This window comes from Phasianus colchicus, chromosome 2 (assembly GCF_987193195.1).
Source record: "Phasianus colchicus chromosome 2, bPhaCol1.hap1.1, whole genome shotgun sequence".
NCBI lineage: Eukaryota > Metazoa > Chordata > Aves > Galliformes > Phasianidae > Phasianus > Phasianus colchicus.
In genome coordinates, this window is record NC_143437.1 from 2,537,872 (window position 1) to 2,555,807 (window position 17,936).

At 43.8% G+C, this 17,936-nt stretch overlaps 1 protein-coding gene across 9 annotated transcripts in view; it reads right to left on the bottom strand.

The window, feature by feature from the left end:
* CCDC85A (coiled-coil domain containing 85A) overlaps nt 1-16,824 on the bottom strand; it is a 62,386-nt gene extending 45,562 nt beyond the window's left edge. For 6 of the 9 annotated variants that reach the window (XM_031597885.2, XM_031597883.2, XM_031597888.2 and 3 more), the window contains exons 1-2: nt 16,498-16,824; nt 13,500-14,415 (exon numbers count right to left, since the gene is read on the bottom strand). In XM_031597885.2, the coding sequence (XP_031453745.1) occupies nt 13,500-14,415; nt 16,498-16,716 (1,135 nt within the window). In that variant the 5' untranslated portion in view covers nt 16,717-16,824. Of the gene's footprint in view, nt 1-5,405; nt 5,479-11,067; nt 11,094-13,499; nt 14,416-16,497 lie in introns of those variants that run through there. The other 3 variants (XM_090134519.1, XM_090134520.1, XM_090134521.1) reach the window with 2 other exon arrangements.
* Between the last annotated feature and the right edge of the window lie 1,112 nt (nt 16,825-17,936).

A 17,936-nucleotide genomic window follows, 5' to 3' on the forward strand; every position in this document is an offset into this window, starting at 1 on the left:
TTTTTATCTGATAGCAGGATAAGGGGGGCAGGATATCAACTCCGTATCTGCAACTGACAAAAAAAGCTACATAGTCAGAAAGAAAACCCTTTGGTTGGTACATTTACCATCCACAAGTAGTGATATATGATTGGCCACTACCTACATCATTTCCTACTATCTCAAGTTTGGAAACACTGGAGCTCTGGTTGCTCTTATAATCTGATCCTTCTTTCCTGCACTTCCATTTTCTGGAAGCAGGGATGCAGTTAGAAAACAGTGCAAACTCATCAAAAAGCACAGCTGCAGAAGCCAACTTTAGGTAACTTGATCACAACATTCTCCTTTCTTCAGTCCTTCACTTTGCAACCTCTGCGCTCTTTACTACAACTCAATCTAACCTCATCTAGATTCCTTTTTCCTCAACACACACACAGACAAATCAACAACCAGAAACTACGTGCTCTCTTCTGAACAACTTCACTGTATGTGCTCACCAGGTTGCAACTCAGCACCCCAGGGACAGCAGGAAAGGCCATGGCTGTTATCTGCCTGCCTTCAAACTTGGATGGAGAGCTCTATGCCACCAATCTTTCTGAAAGCAGACAGAGCTTCTTGTAAGAGAAGTTGCAGGATTTCCTTTGTATTATGGGCAAAAAGGGATTTCTGCCTGCTTCCCCCGGAATCCATTTCTAAGGCTCAGCTCCTATTTTCATGACACCACGTGAAGATGAAACAAAGAAAGCTTCTACAAGCCTATGAACTCAGTGGGAATGTGCAAGTGTATAAAGTCAGTCACTTGCATAAACAAAAGCATTCCAAGCCCTGATTTCATTACCTAGATCAGTATCTCCAACATGACAGCATGGTGAGTCACTTTGTTCTCGGAAGCAGCAAGGTTTCAGTCCCACAGCTGCACACACATGTGCTGTGCTATAGCAGTACATAAGAACACAAAGCATGCAAGCACTTGCTCACCCCAAGCAGCAGCCACTCATTGGCCTGTCCATGTTCCTGGAAGGCATGCCAGGATATCCACTGATGTTTGTGTTCCTAAGCCTGCCCAGTTCCATCTCTATACGCACTCGAGCTGCAGGCTTCTGGATAACACTGCTGCTGGAAAGCAGTAGGGCAGCACAGTTCTCCTCCTGCTAACTTTCTCTCACTCTGGATAATAGCTTGGACACACACACAGGTATTCTGGTTCTTCTGTCACTCTGCAACTTTCCCAGCCACGCCATGGTCTTCAGTCCCAGAAACCGAATTCAGCATCTCTTCATGGTACACAGATAAACGTGTTGCTATTTTGCAGCTTTTAATGCATGCTTGTGACTTGTGGTCATTTGGAAAGCATGTTCACTTGACTGAACACAAAACAAGATCACAGAATGGGTTGGGTTGAAAGGAACCTTTAGGATCATCTAGTTCCAATCTCCTGCTATAGGCAGGGATGCTTCCCTCTAGAACAGATTGCTCACAGCCCCATCCAACCTACCCTTGAATGCTTCCAGAGAGGGGACATTCACAACCTCACTGGGCAGCCTGGTCAGTGTCTCACCACCCTCACAGTAAGGGATTTCTTCCTGATATCTAGTCTAAACCTACCCTCTTCCAGTTTAAAGCTATTTCACCTTGGATGCAGCCACTTGTCCTCTAATGCAGTGTCCAGAACATCCAAGTGCCAGTGGTATCCCCAGGGTTTCAGCTCAGAAGTAAAATAACTGAGATTGTACCTTGACATTTTTCCCACTTTCAAATATCTGGGAGTTGTTCTGAGAAACTACTTTATTTTTTAGACAATTATTACTATATTAGATTTTTTTCTAGTCTCTTGACATCACTTTAACTACTTACTGGTAATTTTACCTTATTCAGGGGTTCAGAGTTTCATTTCCTAACCAATATCCAGGAAAAGTTTAAAATGACAAAGCTATGATAATTTTACATAACTGATAAGATACCATAGGAATGTTCTTACAGGAGAAGACTACATGGCTCTGCAGAAGGCTTTTACAAGGAAAGATATTCAGACAAGTGCCACATCAGAAGCAGCACCACATGTTCCCATACTTCAGCAGGGGAGACAAGATACTTCTTAATAGAAAAGCAATAAAGTTTTTCCCAAAAGCTAATGCTCTGAGAACTTAAGAATATGCACTTATATCAAGCACCAAATAATCAGACCAATCTAATTAAGAAGAGGATAATTAGGAGACTAACAGGTTGCTAAATCACACTCAGAACACACAATTTGACGCTCGCTCTAGTTTATAAGAGAGATTAAAATAGTAACAGGATCAACGTTACTTTAATCCCTGGATAAGTTTCAAACATTAAATTGCACTCAGACCACAGCCACATTAAAAACCTCAATACTTAGCATGGCAGGAAGCTGCTGTAATTGAAGTAGTTATGAAAGTAGAAAGCAAGAATCGTGGCTTTGCAATGTCATCACTTATCAGAGAATGGAACCCTTCAGGCTGTCATTTTTGAATGTCAAAGCCTGCTTCCCCAGTGAGCGTACATTACTACAGAGCTTTAAGGCTCTGGACTGGATTCCAGTTGGTGCCATTCACAATTTTTAGAAATGACTGCCTAGCAGTGACACTGCACAGCGAATCACCACCTTTTGGTAGGCAGCAAGAGCCTTCATGCAACCTTCCCTCCAACACACAGCTCCTGCACGTTGCTTTTGTGCTACCCACAGCATTTGGTAGCTATCAGCAGCCACCACCTGCCTGCTGGAAAGGAGTAGATGGAAAGGAAAGGGCGCTCAGTCAAAACTCTCAGAGGGCTCCATGTCACCAGGAGCCCATCTCCCACTTGTGCCATGTCACAGGTGCTCATACTATGAGTCCTGCCACAGACATTCAGACCTAAGCAGCACTTCCCCCATTCCCTGCCACATCCACGTCTGGATGCCACACTCTGGATTGACACTAGGGGTCCAATGACTATCTTGATACATTACTATATTCTGATTTCTTACATATCTGTTTTGAAGAGTAAGAGCTTTCTTTTCAAGATTTCATTCTGATGAAAGATGAATACCCCTTTTGATGGTCCCAGCTTAGTACAACCCCCAACTGATAGCTGACCACATCTCAGCTTCAGACAGCATTTCCATTTCCCAAAGACAATTACAGCTATTCTGCAGTGTTAGAAACAAGACAGAAAAATGTAATTTTCTTTAGTAAAGCTATCACAGCACTCCACTTTAAGTCAGTTTGGTAACTGCTTAAGAAGTGTTCTCAAGCACACCTTTACATGCAAAAGATGCATTCACTATGCTTGCTGCAGACACAAAAATTAAAAATAGCTTTGAACCCCACTGGCCTGGTTAGCTTAAGTCATGACATTCAGAAAGGAAGGAAACAGATTGCCTTAAAACTTGATTTTGAAAGGAAACACATTGAAAGCATTTGTAGCAAGCTAATTGTTCACAAAGGTGTTTTTTAGGCATGTGAGTAACCTCAGCCCCAGTTTTTGCCCCACATTCAAAACAGGCTAAGAAAAAAGCTGTTAGAAGAGAGGTATGATGCAATGAAGTAATCAGTAGCTAAAATGCAGGAAATCTGGGCCGTAGATATAGCTAGGAGCTGTCTTGTCATTTGTTCAGCCCATTGTTCCTCCATGCATAAGACGGCCATCACAGTATTTGTTTCCTTGGTAAACTGCTTTGAGATCTACTGATAAGTGCTGAACAAAATCCAGGCGCTACCAACAGGTGTAAGAGTTCACTCAAGTTAACATCACATCCACAGCTCTCTGCAAGCATCAGCTTCAAGACCAGACTCTGAGGCAGAGATCCCTCCAGGCAGCCAAACCCTTACAGTCCTTCCTCTCATTCAAAGCAAGACTTTATTTCACCACTGGTGAAATATTTCATCCTGGAGGTACTGGTTTTTACAACTCTGATCATGCCCAGCCTCTGAAGAGCTGCAGAATTGAATGAGTGAAGAAATGGAAAACCCAGGAGGAACAAAGCTCTGAAAGCCTGAGTTTTGCTCACAGGATCCAACTGCTCTTCTACCAAGTTCTACCAACAGCCATGCTGCTAGATCCTGCAGCCAGCTGGCTGCTTTGTTCCTCACCTACCAAGCACAGCCACTCACACTGCTGAGGCACATGAACACTAACTGCACTGATGGGTGAAAACAGGCACTGTGAGACCAAAGTGGTTAAAATTAAGATGCTCCTGGCTCCTTGGGAAACAGCATTTCCTAACAAACAGGATACCAGCACTAACCGAACTTTTCTCATTCCAGATAGTGAAAGTCTCATCACTTTCACCTTCTATAACAAACCTTTTCCCATGAGGTTCAAGAGCTTATTGCATCATGATGGAATTCTGGGCAGCACTGCAAGATCAATCAATTAAAATTTAACAAAACTCAGGGGCAATTAAGCACTCAAAAACGTTAAATCAGAGAACAAGGCTCCTGACTGCATCTGGTCAACAGCTTGTTTCTCCAGTAACTAAGACAGCAAATACTCAGAACTTCACATTAGGGCATAACATGTAGGGTGGGCTCCTAATGTGAATTTACTGAAAAAAATACATCTGCTAAGTGCACCCCTATCAAATAAAACAGACAGAACCACAAGACACTACATTAGAAGTATAGATTTTTTTCAATACTGGTAAATCCTAAAGTTATTTGGCTTTGAAAGCAAAATAAAACCTATTTCTCATTCAAATATCCTACACCGATATCTTTCAAACACCCATCCTGGTATTAGAATATTCTCTTTAGTTAAGAATGTTTAAACAGAAACACCATCAGGCAACAGAGCTGGAATAGAATATGTTGTTCCAGGGAACTGCTTCCGAGCTTCAGTGCCCACACAGCCCACAGCTGATAAGCACTGACTTGTCTCATAACTACAGTGCCCTGTTTAATTTAGGTTACTGGAGAGCAATAATGAAAAAGGACAAAACAAGTCCTTCTGAGCTACATCTCTTTTAGACCGCTGCTGCACTCCTTCAGTCTACAGCTGGATGCAACTGCAGTGGTGTGAGCAATACAAGGAGCTCCTCTACACCACGATGAAGTGCTTGAGGACAGAACTGTGATCCATGCTTCTGAAAGTCTGATCAATCACTTCCATGCTGCCAGGCGGTCCAGCCAACCAACCATTTTAATCAGCGGAGTTCAACTTGTAGCATACACTAAAAGATAACAACTCTTTCCATCCTATTACTTCTATAAACGATGTAAAGATAGGCAAGTTGCAATATTCAATTGCTGAACAGAACTTAATTTAATATGCTCAGGATGCTTTTTTGTCCTCCTAACTCCCCAAAATATTCACATCTGCTATAGTAGCAAGCAGTCAACATGAAAGATTTAGCATTACCAACTGGAGCATAGATCAAATATCAAGTTCCAATAAGAAAATCAGAAAGTTCTTAGCACCTGTACCTGGAGGAGACATTGATTCTGCTATCTTCTGCTGTTTAAGACTGCAGAGCCTTTGGTCTTGGTGGTTGGAAATCTGGTTAGGGAAAAAAAACCACTGTTGGAATGCTTTGCTTTTAGGTTTTGGTTATGGACTTAATGATATTGAAAAAAGCTAAAATTCAAAATTCAAGTTAGAAAAATCTTAAAACAGACACAAGGAAGCAAGGCAAGCTACAAGAGGCCACTGACTCCATCCAGAGCACTGCAGAGGCATGGCTCTTTAAGCATCTTGCTTCTCTGTGGGCATCCCATCTCAGTATAAGTCATGTGTCCAACAAGGAGTGAAGCATTCACATGCTTCAAAGGATCTAAACCAGTTTTCAGGTCCTACTTCACAGCATCCATATGGTCCTGCTTGATGTATTTGGCTGCCTTTAGATGAATTATTTTGGCTGCTAGTTTTTTCCTCCTTTCTTCCTATATTATCCTTCCTACTGTTATCAGTGATGTTTTCTGACCACAAAAATCTTAAGATGGATTTTTAACATTACTAGGTTTCATCCACTGCAAAACCAAAATAAACTCAGAAACCAAGAGGGGATGTGGGTCACCAATCAATGCTGTTCTCCAGGCTTATCTGAACCTCACGTAGATGTGAGCTGCATAGTGATGAATCAGTTCTGCAAGTTCCAGAAAAGCATTTTTTCCCCCCCGCTCCAAATCCAAGGTACAAATTCCTATTCCAGACTCCTACAGGAAGTGTTATCAATGCAGATTTTCACTATTCACACAAAGATAAAGAGATGCAGTGACACAAACACAGTGAGTGAGCTTTGAGGCCAAACACTCAAAAGCAGCGTCCTACTACTGATCTGATCAGAGATGTTAGATTTGACAGGCGTGGAAGTGATGGAGCAATTTGGGTAGCCTTGAGAAGGTACCAAAAAAAAAAAAAAAAGAGAACTTTGAATACTGTTGCTTACCACCTGGCTCACTGCAATCTTACAGCTGTTACTCACAGCAGAGCTTTGGTGCTACTGTATTGGGTCAAAACAAATAACCCCCTTTTTTTAAAAAAAAGTTAGGAACTTTCTCAAATCAGCATAATGAACCTCTTCAGGTTACAGAGGGGAAAGAAATATCTTTACATAACAGCCATAGTAACTCACAGTGAACTTCACCAAATGATGTCAAGGAAAAATAAAGGGTTAAAAAAGCATCCAAGTGCTTAAATGCTGGCTCCCTCCTCTCACCAAGAACATACAGAGGCAATGCAAATAAGCCACAAGTTTTACAGCAAAACCAACAAGCTGAACCAAGGCTACTTGTTATTCACAGGCTTCACCTAACTGTTCATCTTGTAGAACAGCTGCTACCTTGAGGTAGGCTGTCCCATTTAGAGGCAATAGATCTGCAAACACTTTCATGCCGTGTATCCCTCAATGCTCACGCGCAGATCTCAAACCACAATCCCAGCACTTCTGTGTATCCTGCAGAATTAAAAACACTCAAAAGACTTACAAACATACTAAATGTGCACAGACTGGTATCATCATGGCATGGGATTTCTTGTATTTCCATGTCTGATTCAAGATACTTTATTATATAGGCTTCCCCCCTTTTTATACTTGTATAATTCATTTCCTCAGACCCAACTTACTGTTATGACCAATGTATCTCACTGTCTTTTAGTCCTACTATTCAACACCTCCTCTGCATTAGTCTTTCCTTATTCTTATTTTCTGACACTTTAAGTCCCAAAATAAGAGAACCACTTCAAGAGAACCTGAAACAAAACAAGGAAGGAAAAGAGAGAAGGCTGAATTCATCCTCCTTGTCTATTTAAACACACCTTTCAATTTCTCAACTGTTTATTCCTCATGTTACAGGAGATTTTTTAATGTGCATTCCTAAAGGAATCAAAAGGACAATATTAAGACCTTTCACATTACTTGAGGTTTGCAATAAAAGGTGAAAGCCAAATTCTTAAGTTCTTGAGCAATATCACAAGCCACAGTTGGAAAGTGATTACACAGAAGAAAAAAAATTGTATCTCTTGTAAAAGGAAAATGAGAAATTGCTATAAGGGATCAGCCCGCTGGGGCAATCAGCATTTTATCCTACTCTTTCCCCCAGCAGGAATCAGGGCTGGCTGTTTTAGATGATGACAAACAAAAAACAGCAATGGAACAAAACACCTGAGCGAAGCCCATTCACAGTTCATGCTACTTAGAAGCAGATGTTTGTCTCAAACCAGACAAATCCATCTCTTCCCCCAACACTAATTACCATGTCTTTACATGTTATCTTTTGCTCTGTGTTACCCACAGGAACACGTGATGCTTCTCCAGGCCTTGACCTCTGCTGGGCTTCACATCATTTCACAGAGCCTGGATAGATCTGCCACTGCTGCTGAAGAGTTCAGTTGTGCTTTGATAGGAAGCTCAGTCATTTCTCCAGATTTCTCAGCACAATGCTCTTTTTCTTTATTAAGGGATATCACTGTTGTCTTTGGACAGACAACAACACTGAGGGTTACAGAGTGAACTCTTCCACAGCTTCAAGAGGGATGCTGTAACACCAGTCCTCCCACAGCCACCACGTAGTTCAGATGGAAACCCTTTACCAGCATGGCTGTCCTAGATTAAGATACACTTCTTTCTGCATTGAGGAACAAAATTCAGAACTGAGCATTGCAGCCCTACCTGACTCTCTGAATGGAGCCCACTTGCCAGATATTCAATAAGCAGGCACGATTTGTATCAAGATCATTAAATAGATTCTAACTAATAAATACATCCTCACCATGGATGCCCCATATGTCCATGCATAGAATGTCACTGGCAGCACGAAGCCAAACCCCACACTATTCTGGCTGCTATGCTCTGCCCTCTAGTTATTAACCCAGGCAGCCCCAACACCTACACAGCCTGCAACAACAACTCTCCATCACTAGCAAACTAAATTTAATATATCTCAAAAGTAAACATTCAATTTACAAATAGCAGAGCAAAAAAAAAAACAAAGCAGAATTGCCTTTAATTACACACACAGTATATCCTATGAGGCTGAAGTACCTGAACAAACACTAAGAATTATTATAATAGTCAAACTCTACATTAGAGCTGCCAGAGATTAAAGGATTTCACAATGTAATCAGAGCAGTATTTTTAAAAATATATTTTACTACAACAAAACCAGAGCACAGTACCTCAGAAAGCCATGCATGGGTCTATGTTAGATGAGGTCCTGCCCCCAAGCAGGAACTTAGGGCTTCAATGTGAAGATTCTCCATTCTGGCACTAACAAACAGAATGAAGTCTGCCCATGTAGTTCAGGCAGACAGCACTAACTGCTCCCCAAGCTCCTGATGATTCTCCTGCTGATGCAGAGGAAAATACCTCGGGATTCACAGTGACAGGATCACTGCCTCCAGGAGCAAGCCCTTAGTGCAAAAGTCATCTGTTTTGCAAGATATGACATCCAAGAAGGAATGTAAAACCCCTATGTGATGACTTCATGTGCCCATCTAGCATCAAACAGACAGAGACAGAAATGAACTTCTGCAGTCAGCCCTAGTCTGGTCAGTTACTACTGTTGGTATTACAAGTCACATTTTCAACCTGAAAAAAAAAAAAGCTTCACAAAAATGAGTTTGGTAATGAAAACAGCATGCTCTAAACACATACATGCATATTCTCTTACAGCATACAAGAACTAACACTGATTTACAAATCTGATGTGAAACCTATGGAATTCAACTGACAGACTCCCATTGACACAAAAGATTCAGAGCTCTACACTTAAAATAAATGCCCAAAATAAGCACTAGATTAATTCATACTGACAAACAAAAAAAAGATTCCACCAATCCTGCAGCCTTGGCTTACACATCAGTTTGCTCTCAAGAGCAAGCAACGCTGTATCAGGCTTCAAATAGCAGCTGTACCAGAATGGGTGCCACTGGGAAAGCTCAAGTTCCACATGCTGTGCTGTACACTGTCATTCTGGATAGGAAAATCACTTCCATTTCAACTGCAAGAAAAGAACGCGAGCAAAAGTGACATCATTCCTCTGTTTGGCCAGCACAATGTGAGCTGTTTCCATGGAAAGGCTATCATTTGTTTCAGTGATGTTACTGCAAGGTTTCTCTCTCTGAAGAGATACTGTAATTTTCTCTTTTTACTTAGAGAAGCAAAATGAAGATGTTTTCTTACTGCGTTCCCCTCCCAAGAAGCACATTTACAGCAGGAATGGTTCAAGATTGAAGCTGAGCTTAACTTACAAATACTCTTATTCAACTGAGGTGCTGCTGCATTTGCTCCACAAGAGCCCTCACACCTCCAGCAGTATGCAGTGTTAGTCAGCAGTTTTACTGCTCCTCTGTAATAACCTCAGCAGGAAGCAAAAAGCGCACACGGAAGCCTTCTGATATTTTCTTTGCACACAGAAGTCAAAGCCTGGGGTAAAACAAAGCAATTCTTAAAACAGAAAGTTGACAATAAATTGCTACACCACCACTTAGATTGCAAATGCCAAAGACATGAATTTCTATAGAGGCACTTCCACCCCAGGTATTTGTGTCAGTTAAAGACTATTACGTGTTATGCTACAGCATTGGTACAATCTGATTTCATGTATTTAATACCACTGGCATTTTCTCTTCCAAACTCAGTGTCTGTTCCAAATACCTCTGTGCTCATTAACCAGAGCATCTGAGAGTCAGTTTTATCATCAAGTTCATTTGGTTAAAGCCTTGAAAAACAAGATACGTAAGTTTGCCTTGATGTTTGTTGATTGAAAACATCGCTTTCAGACCTCGTCTCTGTCACTCTAAGAAATGAGGATGCACATTTCAGAAATAAATGTAGAATACTGGAGAAATTTTACATATATACACATGCACTCTTATATAAAGCTTCTCAAGTGTTTTCATGTTTTGTGGATTAAGAAAAAAAATAACAAGATCAAACTTTTGAGAATAGAAAGTGAGAAGAATTATGAAAATAAACATTATCGCCTCATTCTCTGCTCCTTCAGCTGTTTCTAAGGACCAAAGATGCTACTGACCTGCAGCAGCTTCCTGTGTGCCACACAACAGCTCAAAACATGAGGCCAAAATGGTTAATGAGTGTAAGGCACTGTGCAATAACTAAAACTGATTTATAAGTCTGATACGTATCACGTTTCTGATACCACTGGAATTGATTTAACTGTAGCTTAAGAGTTTGATAAAACTAGCAAAGACCAACTCCATATTCCCCTCGTGTTTATATACAGGAAAAGTTCTGTTTAAAGAACTGTACCTGACTGAACACATTGCTTCCCTGTGGTCACCTAGGCACTAACAAGACCACAACTCAGGGTCAGCAGGAGCTGTCAGTGACATACAGAAGCTCCTGATCCAGCAGAAATAGCCAGGCTGTTTCTATGCATGCTTTTCAGGTAGGAACAGCAATTTCAGATAGACAACAGTACTTTGCAGAACAAGATCCAACATGCAGAGGAATATTTTCTCCTCTCAAATGTGGTTTGGAATGAAGACCAGCAGAGACAGGTCAGTCCTCTACTGAGACAGCTAATTCTGAGTATTTATTTTACACATTCATCAGTAAGTCAGAAGATGTCAGCATTCACCATTTAGGATCACAAACACTTCATTCTCCCTTGCTGCCAGTAGGTGAGCCCCACAAAAAGATCAGAAGTGACCTGCAAAATAATTGAACAGATGTGACATCACAGCCCTCCTATACTCCAAGTTGTAATAAATCATTTTGGTTGAAGCTGACACATTATACATACTACGTGATTTGGAGGTAAGAACCCAAAGCAGCATCCTTTTATATTGTTCATCAGAATGTCCAACCCATATTTTCCACACTCTCACCATCCCTTACAGCAGATGCAAAATACAGGGTTGCACACAAAGTGTGCAAAATTGTGATTTACTTCTTACTTGTGATTACTTTTGCAACGACAACAAAAAAATAACAGCCAGTGCTTTTACCACTGCCATATTACTTGCCCTTACCCACATTAACAGCAGCAGACACAACCAAAAGCCACAACTCAGCCCAGATGTGCAGACCAAGTACCTCCCTGAAGCTTAAGGCAAGTCCCTCGCAGCAAAGCTGTCACACATAACCACTGACTGAAGTGAGACCGAGGCCAAACCAGTGTCAGAAGTAAGCCTCCCAGCTAACATCAAGTTACATAAATATGAAAGAGGAGTCATCTGACAACTTACTGGTGAGCCAAGTCCTCTGCAAAACTGATTATATGAAGTGCAGGACAGGCAAAACTCTGATTAAAGTCAGTAAACAGAACTCCTAGATGGGCAGCTGCCATCTCCAGCTCCTCATGGCTTGAGGCTCAAGGCCAAGCTATAGATCATGGCAATACACCACATAAAGGACACCAGTCATCACAGGTTTAACACAACAACCACTTTCCTATTAGTAACAATGCTGAGCTCTCAGCATGACCATTTGGACAAAACAAATACCATCAAAAAGCCCACCATGCTGGGAGCACAAAACCATCTATTTGTCTGTGAATGAGTTTTAAAAAATAAATACTTCAAACCTTACATCATTTTTCTGCTTTACCAGTGACCACATTGATGAACATCAGTAAGAAAAAGGCACCTTTGGGGTTCCGTAGTTCACCCTTACAGCCAAGTCAACACACTCATTTTAAACAGGAATGAATGATGAAAGAAACACAGTATTTAAAAGGCTGTTTCATAAGATCAACTTTCCTAATGTATGCATTACACATCTTTACAAAATTGTCAAGCATTCTTCGTGCTAATCACTTTAAAACGTTTAAAAAATTAATGAGAAGTCTCTCATACTTACCACTCTGGGGTTTGTCAGCCCTGTCAAGTATATCCATCTCACTGTAAGTAATCTGGATTTGTCCCTACAGAGCAGGTTAACTTACAGAATGCCTTCAGTAAAGATAACCATCACAGATAAATGGACAGGAGTGAGAGAGAAACAGCACCCAGCACAGAGCTCACTCCATCTCTCAAGCAGATCCAACAAGCATTCACTTCCACCAACATAACTCCTCCCAGCTGCTTATAAGACAGAAATACGTGAACTCCATCCAAGACAATGTATTAAGGCAAAATCCTCACTTCAGAACTTGACTTCAGATGTGTAAACATCCAAGAAGTAGGTTTTCGAGTTTACAAGGTGCTGATTTCCTTTATGAAAACATCTTTAAGCACAAAGAAAATAGAGCAGACTACAGAAATTGCACCAAGCCTATAAAATGTTACTCCAGCAGCACAGGAGGATGTTTCAATTTTCTTTTCATCATTTCATTTGCTCTATTTCATTCATTTAAATGCTGTCGTAACTGCTTGTCTTCCCAAATACTGACACTGTGCCTATCTTTAGTTAATTGCAATCAGGGAGAACACACAGCTCTTAGAAGCTGTCCTGCTTGTTGGCTATCTTTATTAAGCGCAGCAATAACACCACCCACAAAAAAAAAAAAAACAACAAAATTCTGAGATCATCCCTGATTTTTTAACTTGTTATAATCAAACACATGCAAAGTCGAGGCTTGGAAAAGTTTTAGAAGGTACTGTATATTCAAGTATACTGAGCCTCACTCTTCATTTGGGTTCTTTTCTAAGTTTATAAAAAAAGATATAAGAAGCCTTCCTTCAGAAAACATTAGATTTTATAATCCTCGAGGCTCCAGGTGGAAGAAAAACTGGAGACATTCACCTCCAAGGCAATGACTCAAAAAAGGCAGGACATGAAACATACACAACTGCTCCCTAAGGATGTAAATAAGCCTACTTAGGGATCTGTCTCCTTCCACAGAGCAGGATTAAGAGCAAGAGCCATTGCTTTATACCTTATAGGCAAGCACTCAAGATTCACATCCCTGCTTTCTTAAACCACCCAACAGCTACTGGACAGACAAAGAGGTATAAACCAATTAATTTGCTTGCTACCAGAATAATGTTGACACCAGACCTCTTGTCTTCCATTTCACATAAGAAAAATACTCCTTTTCCATAACCAGCCAAAATAAAACTGAAACCACCTCAGTAATTTTCACAGTGACTTTCCACTAAGTTTATTGACCCACCATTCATTCCATTGTATATACTTCTGTGGTGAGGGGACAGGTCATCTGTCACTTGCCTCCTGAGGGTACCTTCTCTGCTGCCTGCACTGAGATGCTTGAGATGCTCTGGGCTCCCTCCATAGTGTTTTTTGAGGTGCTCAGGGCTCGTGCCCCTCACTTTGTGGAGATGTTCTGTACTTCCACTAGGCGTGTGCTTTTGAAGATGATCTGGGCTGCCACCGCTGTGCTTTTGATGCTCAGGGCTACTGCCAGGCCTCTGCTTTTGAAAGTGTTCAGGGCTACTACTCAAAACGTGCTTTGGGAGAGTTTCTGGACTGCTACTGCTGTGCTTTTGTTGTTCGGGTGCTTTGACAATGGTTTTCTGATGTTCTGGACTCGGTCCTTTCAGGTGATGATCAGGACTGCCCGAACTCCTGGGCTTCTGGAGATGCTCAGGGCTGATACTCCTGTGCTTCTGATGCTCAGGGCTTCCTTCACCCCGAGCTTTCTGAAGATGTTCTGGGCTCGTACTTGGATGATGCTTATGATGATCTGGACTGTCTGTGCTTCCCGTGCTAGAAGTACTGCTCCCATCACCAACATCTCTTATGTAAGTGCTGGTGGCAGTTAATTGGCACAGGCTGATTTGGCTGTCAATAGAGCTCCGGCTGCCTGCTCCACCACCCTTCTCCTCATCCAACAACACACACAATTCCTTCAGCTCCAGGTTTTCCTTAACCACTTCTTCTTGTCTCACTTCCAATTCTTTCAGCTTCTGCAGGTACAAGGCCACCTCTTTGTGCATAACACTAGCACTGTATCTGCCCAGTCTCTGCCACTCACGGGACACCCTCTTGCCTTTCTGCCTGTCGTCATCCAGAAAGCAGCACAGGTCTCTCAGTTCCTGGTTATCTTCTTGCAGCTTCTGATTGATATCCTTTAAAAGAAAGATAATCATGACTGAGAGGTGTCTAAAAGAACCAGCGTTCATCATCACCATGATATGAGCCAGCAAACAGCACTGCCATAAACCCATCATTTAAGCACTCGAGCAAGGCAGAAATAATTGCATGTGTGGATCTGCCATACAACAACAGCATCATGCTCCAAACAAACAGAGCTGCTGCCCAGCAAGTGACTATAACCTTTCAAGGGTCCAAAAGCTCAATTCTGACCAGGCAAAAAAAGTTTCCGGTGATTAATTTATGCTTATCCTAAATATCAGAATAGCTCTGTTCCCAAACAAAGCAAAGATCATAAGCTTTCTCATGAGGATCTCACTCCCTTGAGAAATATTAACATGCATGGTACTGCTAAATACACTAAAGTATATCAGAAATTGTCATTCCAGTTAATTATTAATGCTTATGCTCTCTATTCTTTAGAACATAGTCACATACGAAAGTGAGCGTGTTAGAGATGTAAGATATTTGAGTTTTGATCTCATTCCAGATTTGCATAAGAGAATGTTATCAGTCATCAGCTTAGCAGCACGACCTCAACCACTCTGAAATGAACCCACATGCCTTCATAGATTTTGCATTCCAACCCAAGTACGTGACTCCACAGCCTTCCTTAGGTGAGGAAGAGCCTGAAGCAAATCCTCCAAAGCAGAAGTGTACAAGCTACTATTAAACCAGAATAACATTCCAAAGAAGATACTGTCATTATTTCATGTTCCTAGTGTTATTAAACAGGCTTGTGGCCATATCTTACTTTCTCTCAACTCAATATTCATTCCTTCTTCTGTGGGACATTAGAAGTGGAGATTAGTCACAACCATTAGAAGGCAAACCTTACAGAAAGGCCATTTTAGCACAGTTTCTGAAGAGCGTGAAGCTTTTGCAGCCACACTAGACGTGTGTATTTGTCTGATCTTCCTTTCAAAGTAAGCTCAAGGCAGCCTCAAAAAACCTGTGCTGAAGAGAAATACTTTAAGTGATCCCGTGGCTCAGGCAGAAGCAGGAGGACCCATGTACCAAGTGCAGGCATCACTGCTCCTCAGGGCCCTACTTGTTCTCATAGACAGAGAGGCTCAGGCACCACAGTAGGGTGTCAGACCTCGTTCTCCCAAATTCCCTGTGGAAATTCCAGCTAAGACATCTGAACAAATGGTGGAAGTCACACGTCACTTAGGGAGTTAGGCACTGCAAGGGGAACTTGTCACTCCTTCCTGCACATCTTGGCCTGGCAGATAATCCCACGTGATGGCACAACACGTAGCTGCACTACAAAGGTCACATCTGCTTGCACTGATGCACTGCCATTGAGAGGTCTCCTGTCCAGGACATCACATATCCTCAGAAGGGACACACTCATACTCTGCAGAACAGGAAGGCAGAAGAGCAGCCTCCCCCTGCACACTACTGAGCTGTGTCACACAGCTACCAAAGATGCTTTTCCAACAATTCACTTGCCTGGAGCTATTCTGCAAATCGGGAACCCTCTTCCCCTATTCCCACGTGTAATAACGCAAAGCCCACACTGCGTTTGGGTGCCTCCTTCCCTTCAACTTCAGAAGGAATTTCTTAAGACAGTTTCATTTCTCGAAGCAATAAGACAGAAGCTGCCTTTCAGCCGTCTCTGAGCTAACACCCGGGCTCTATAACAGACCGCCGCACGTCGCAGCGGGGCGATCACCTGTAAGCAACCGCACCGCCTCCCCAGCCTTCAGAAGCGGAGAAGGAAGCGCCGGGATCTTACGGCTCTCACCCAGCCGACAGTTAAGCGAAGGAGGGACGCAGCGCCGCAGCCGACAGCGGCACAGCGCTGGGAGCGGAGCGGAACCGCGATACGGCTGCGGGACGCTGCTGGGCAGCCTACAGCCGAGCCCGCAGCCCGGGGACGAGCAGCCCGCATTAAGTCACCTTACACGGCGGCAGCGCAAAGCGGGCACGGCCTCCTGCACGCCTACGGCCGCGTTCTCCCGATGGGGACGCGTCGCTTCGCCCGGCGCGGCGCAGCGCAGCCCGGCACGCAGGTGACGAAGCGGCGCTGCCCGGCCCGCCCCGAGCGCTACCTTCAGACCGCGGATCTCGCCGAGGTGCAGCTGGAGGCGGCGGTTCACCTCGCGGATCAGGTTGCTGTGGTCCAGCATCGCGCTCATCTTTTCGGCCTCGGCGCGGCGGAGGCTGCGGATCAGCTCCTCCTTGCTCCACTGGAGCAGCTCTTCGTCCGACACCTTGGACAAGTCCTCGGCCGGCGCCGTCCCGCAACTTTCCGCCGCCACTTTGGCCATGCTGCGGGTCGGTGGAAACCGCGACGAATCCAGGCAGCGAAGAGGAGGGAAGGGCGTGGAGGAAAACCGGCAGCGGTCCGAGGAGCAAAACTTCCCCGGGGGGGGGAGGAAAAGAGAAAAAAAAAAAAAAAAAAGAGGAAAAAAAAAAAAAAAAAGGAAAAAAAAATGCCAGGGGAAAAAAAAAAAAAAAGCCAGCTCAGCTCCCGCAACAAGTCGGCGCGCACCCCATGCCCCCGGCCCGCCGCCTCTCCGCCGCGGGACGCCGGGCGCGGGGCCGCGCGGGCGCTGCCGGCGCCAGTGGCGGGCGCGGGGCCGCTGGCGGCTTTTAGCGGGCGCGCCACGTGCGGGGCGGGCGGGGAGGGGCGCGCCGGTGCGGGCCGCGCGGCTCGAGAGCGCCACCTGCTGAGCGCCGCCCGCATCGGCTGGAGCCGTCCTGCGGCCGGGCGGCTCGGGGATCAAAACTCGGGCTGAGCCCGTCTGCTTAGGGATGCGCGGGCTGCGCGTAAAGCCGTCTCGCGGTTGCTTTGGGAACGACGCTCGACGATCCTTCCGTGCCGCTTAGAGAGAAAGGTGACGTGATGCAGCTCGGAGCCGGGTGAAACGCTGAGCTATTGGCTGACGGCCACCTCCCATCTTGCCACACCTGCGCATGGAGGAGCTTCTTCCCGAGGGGAGACCCCGAGTCTGTCGCTCAGCAGAGCACGGAGCTTCGCCGTCACCGTATCCCACAGTGCTAAGCACGAATCTTGTGTTTTCACTCACCCACCGCTCCCTGAAATCTTCAGGAAGGAGCAAAGCTTCAGATAAAAGCACTGACCAGCCACAGCGAAAGTACAACAAGAGGCCAAGAAGAGGAGCTGTTGTCTTTTATGCCCAAATGCATTCCATTTTAATGCGACTAAATAAAAACAGCTTGGGGGGAAAGGCGGTGATAAATAAAGGCGTTTCTTACTCTTGTAATTCAGCAGGGTGTTAGCTGAAAGGCCCCGTGATGGTAGATTTCTTATATGCAGGAGTGGAGACTTTTAATCCAAAAGCTCCAACAAAGACTCAGCTCCATGTTAACATAAGGTATGGCCACTGGAAACAGTTCAGTACGGCCCAACTTCCACAGCTGGACCTAGTTCTGAACACAGACCTAAAGCATGTGAAGTGAAACTCATCCGGAATGCTTCGATGTGAGAAGGGTCTCATTTCACACTCGTGTTGCAAGATCAAGA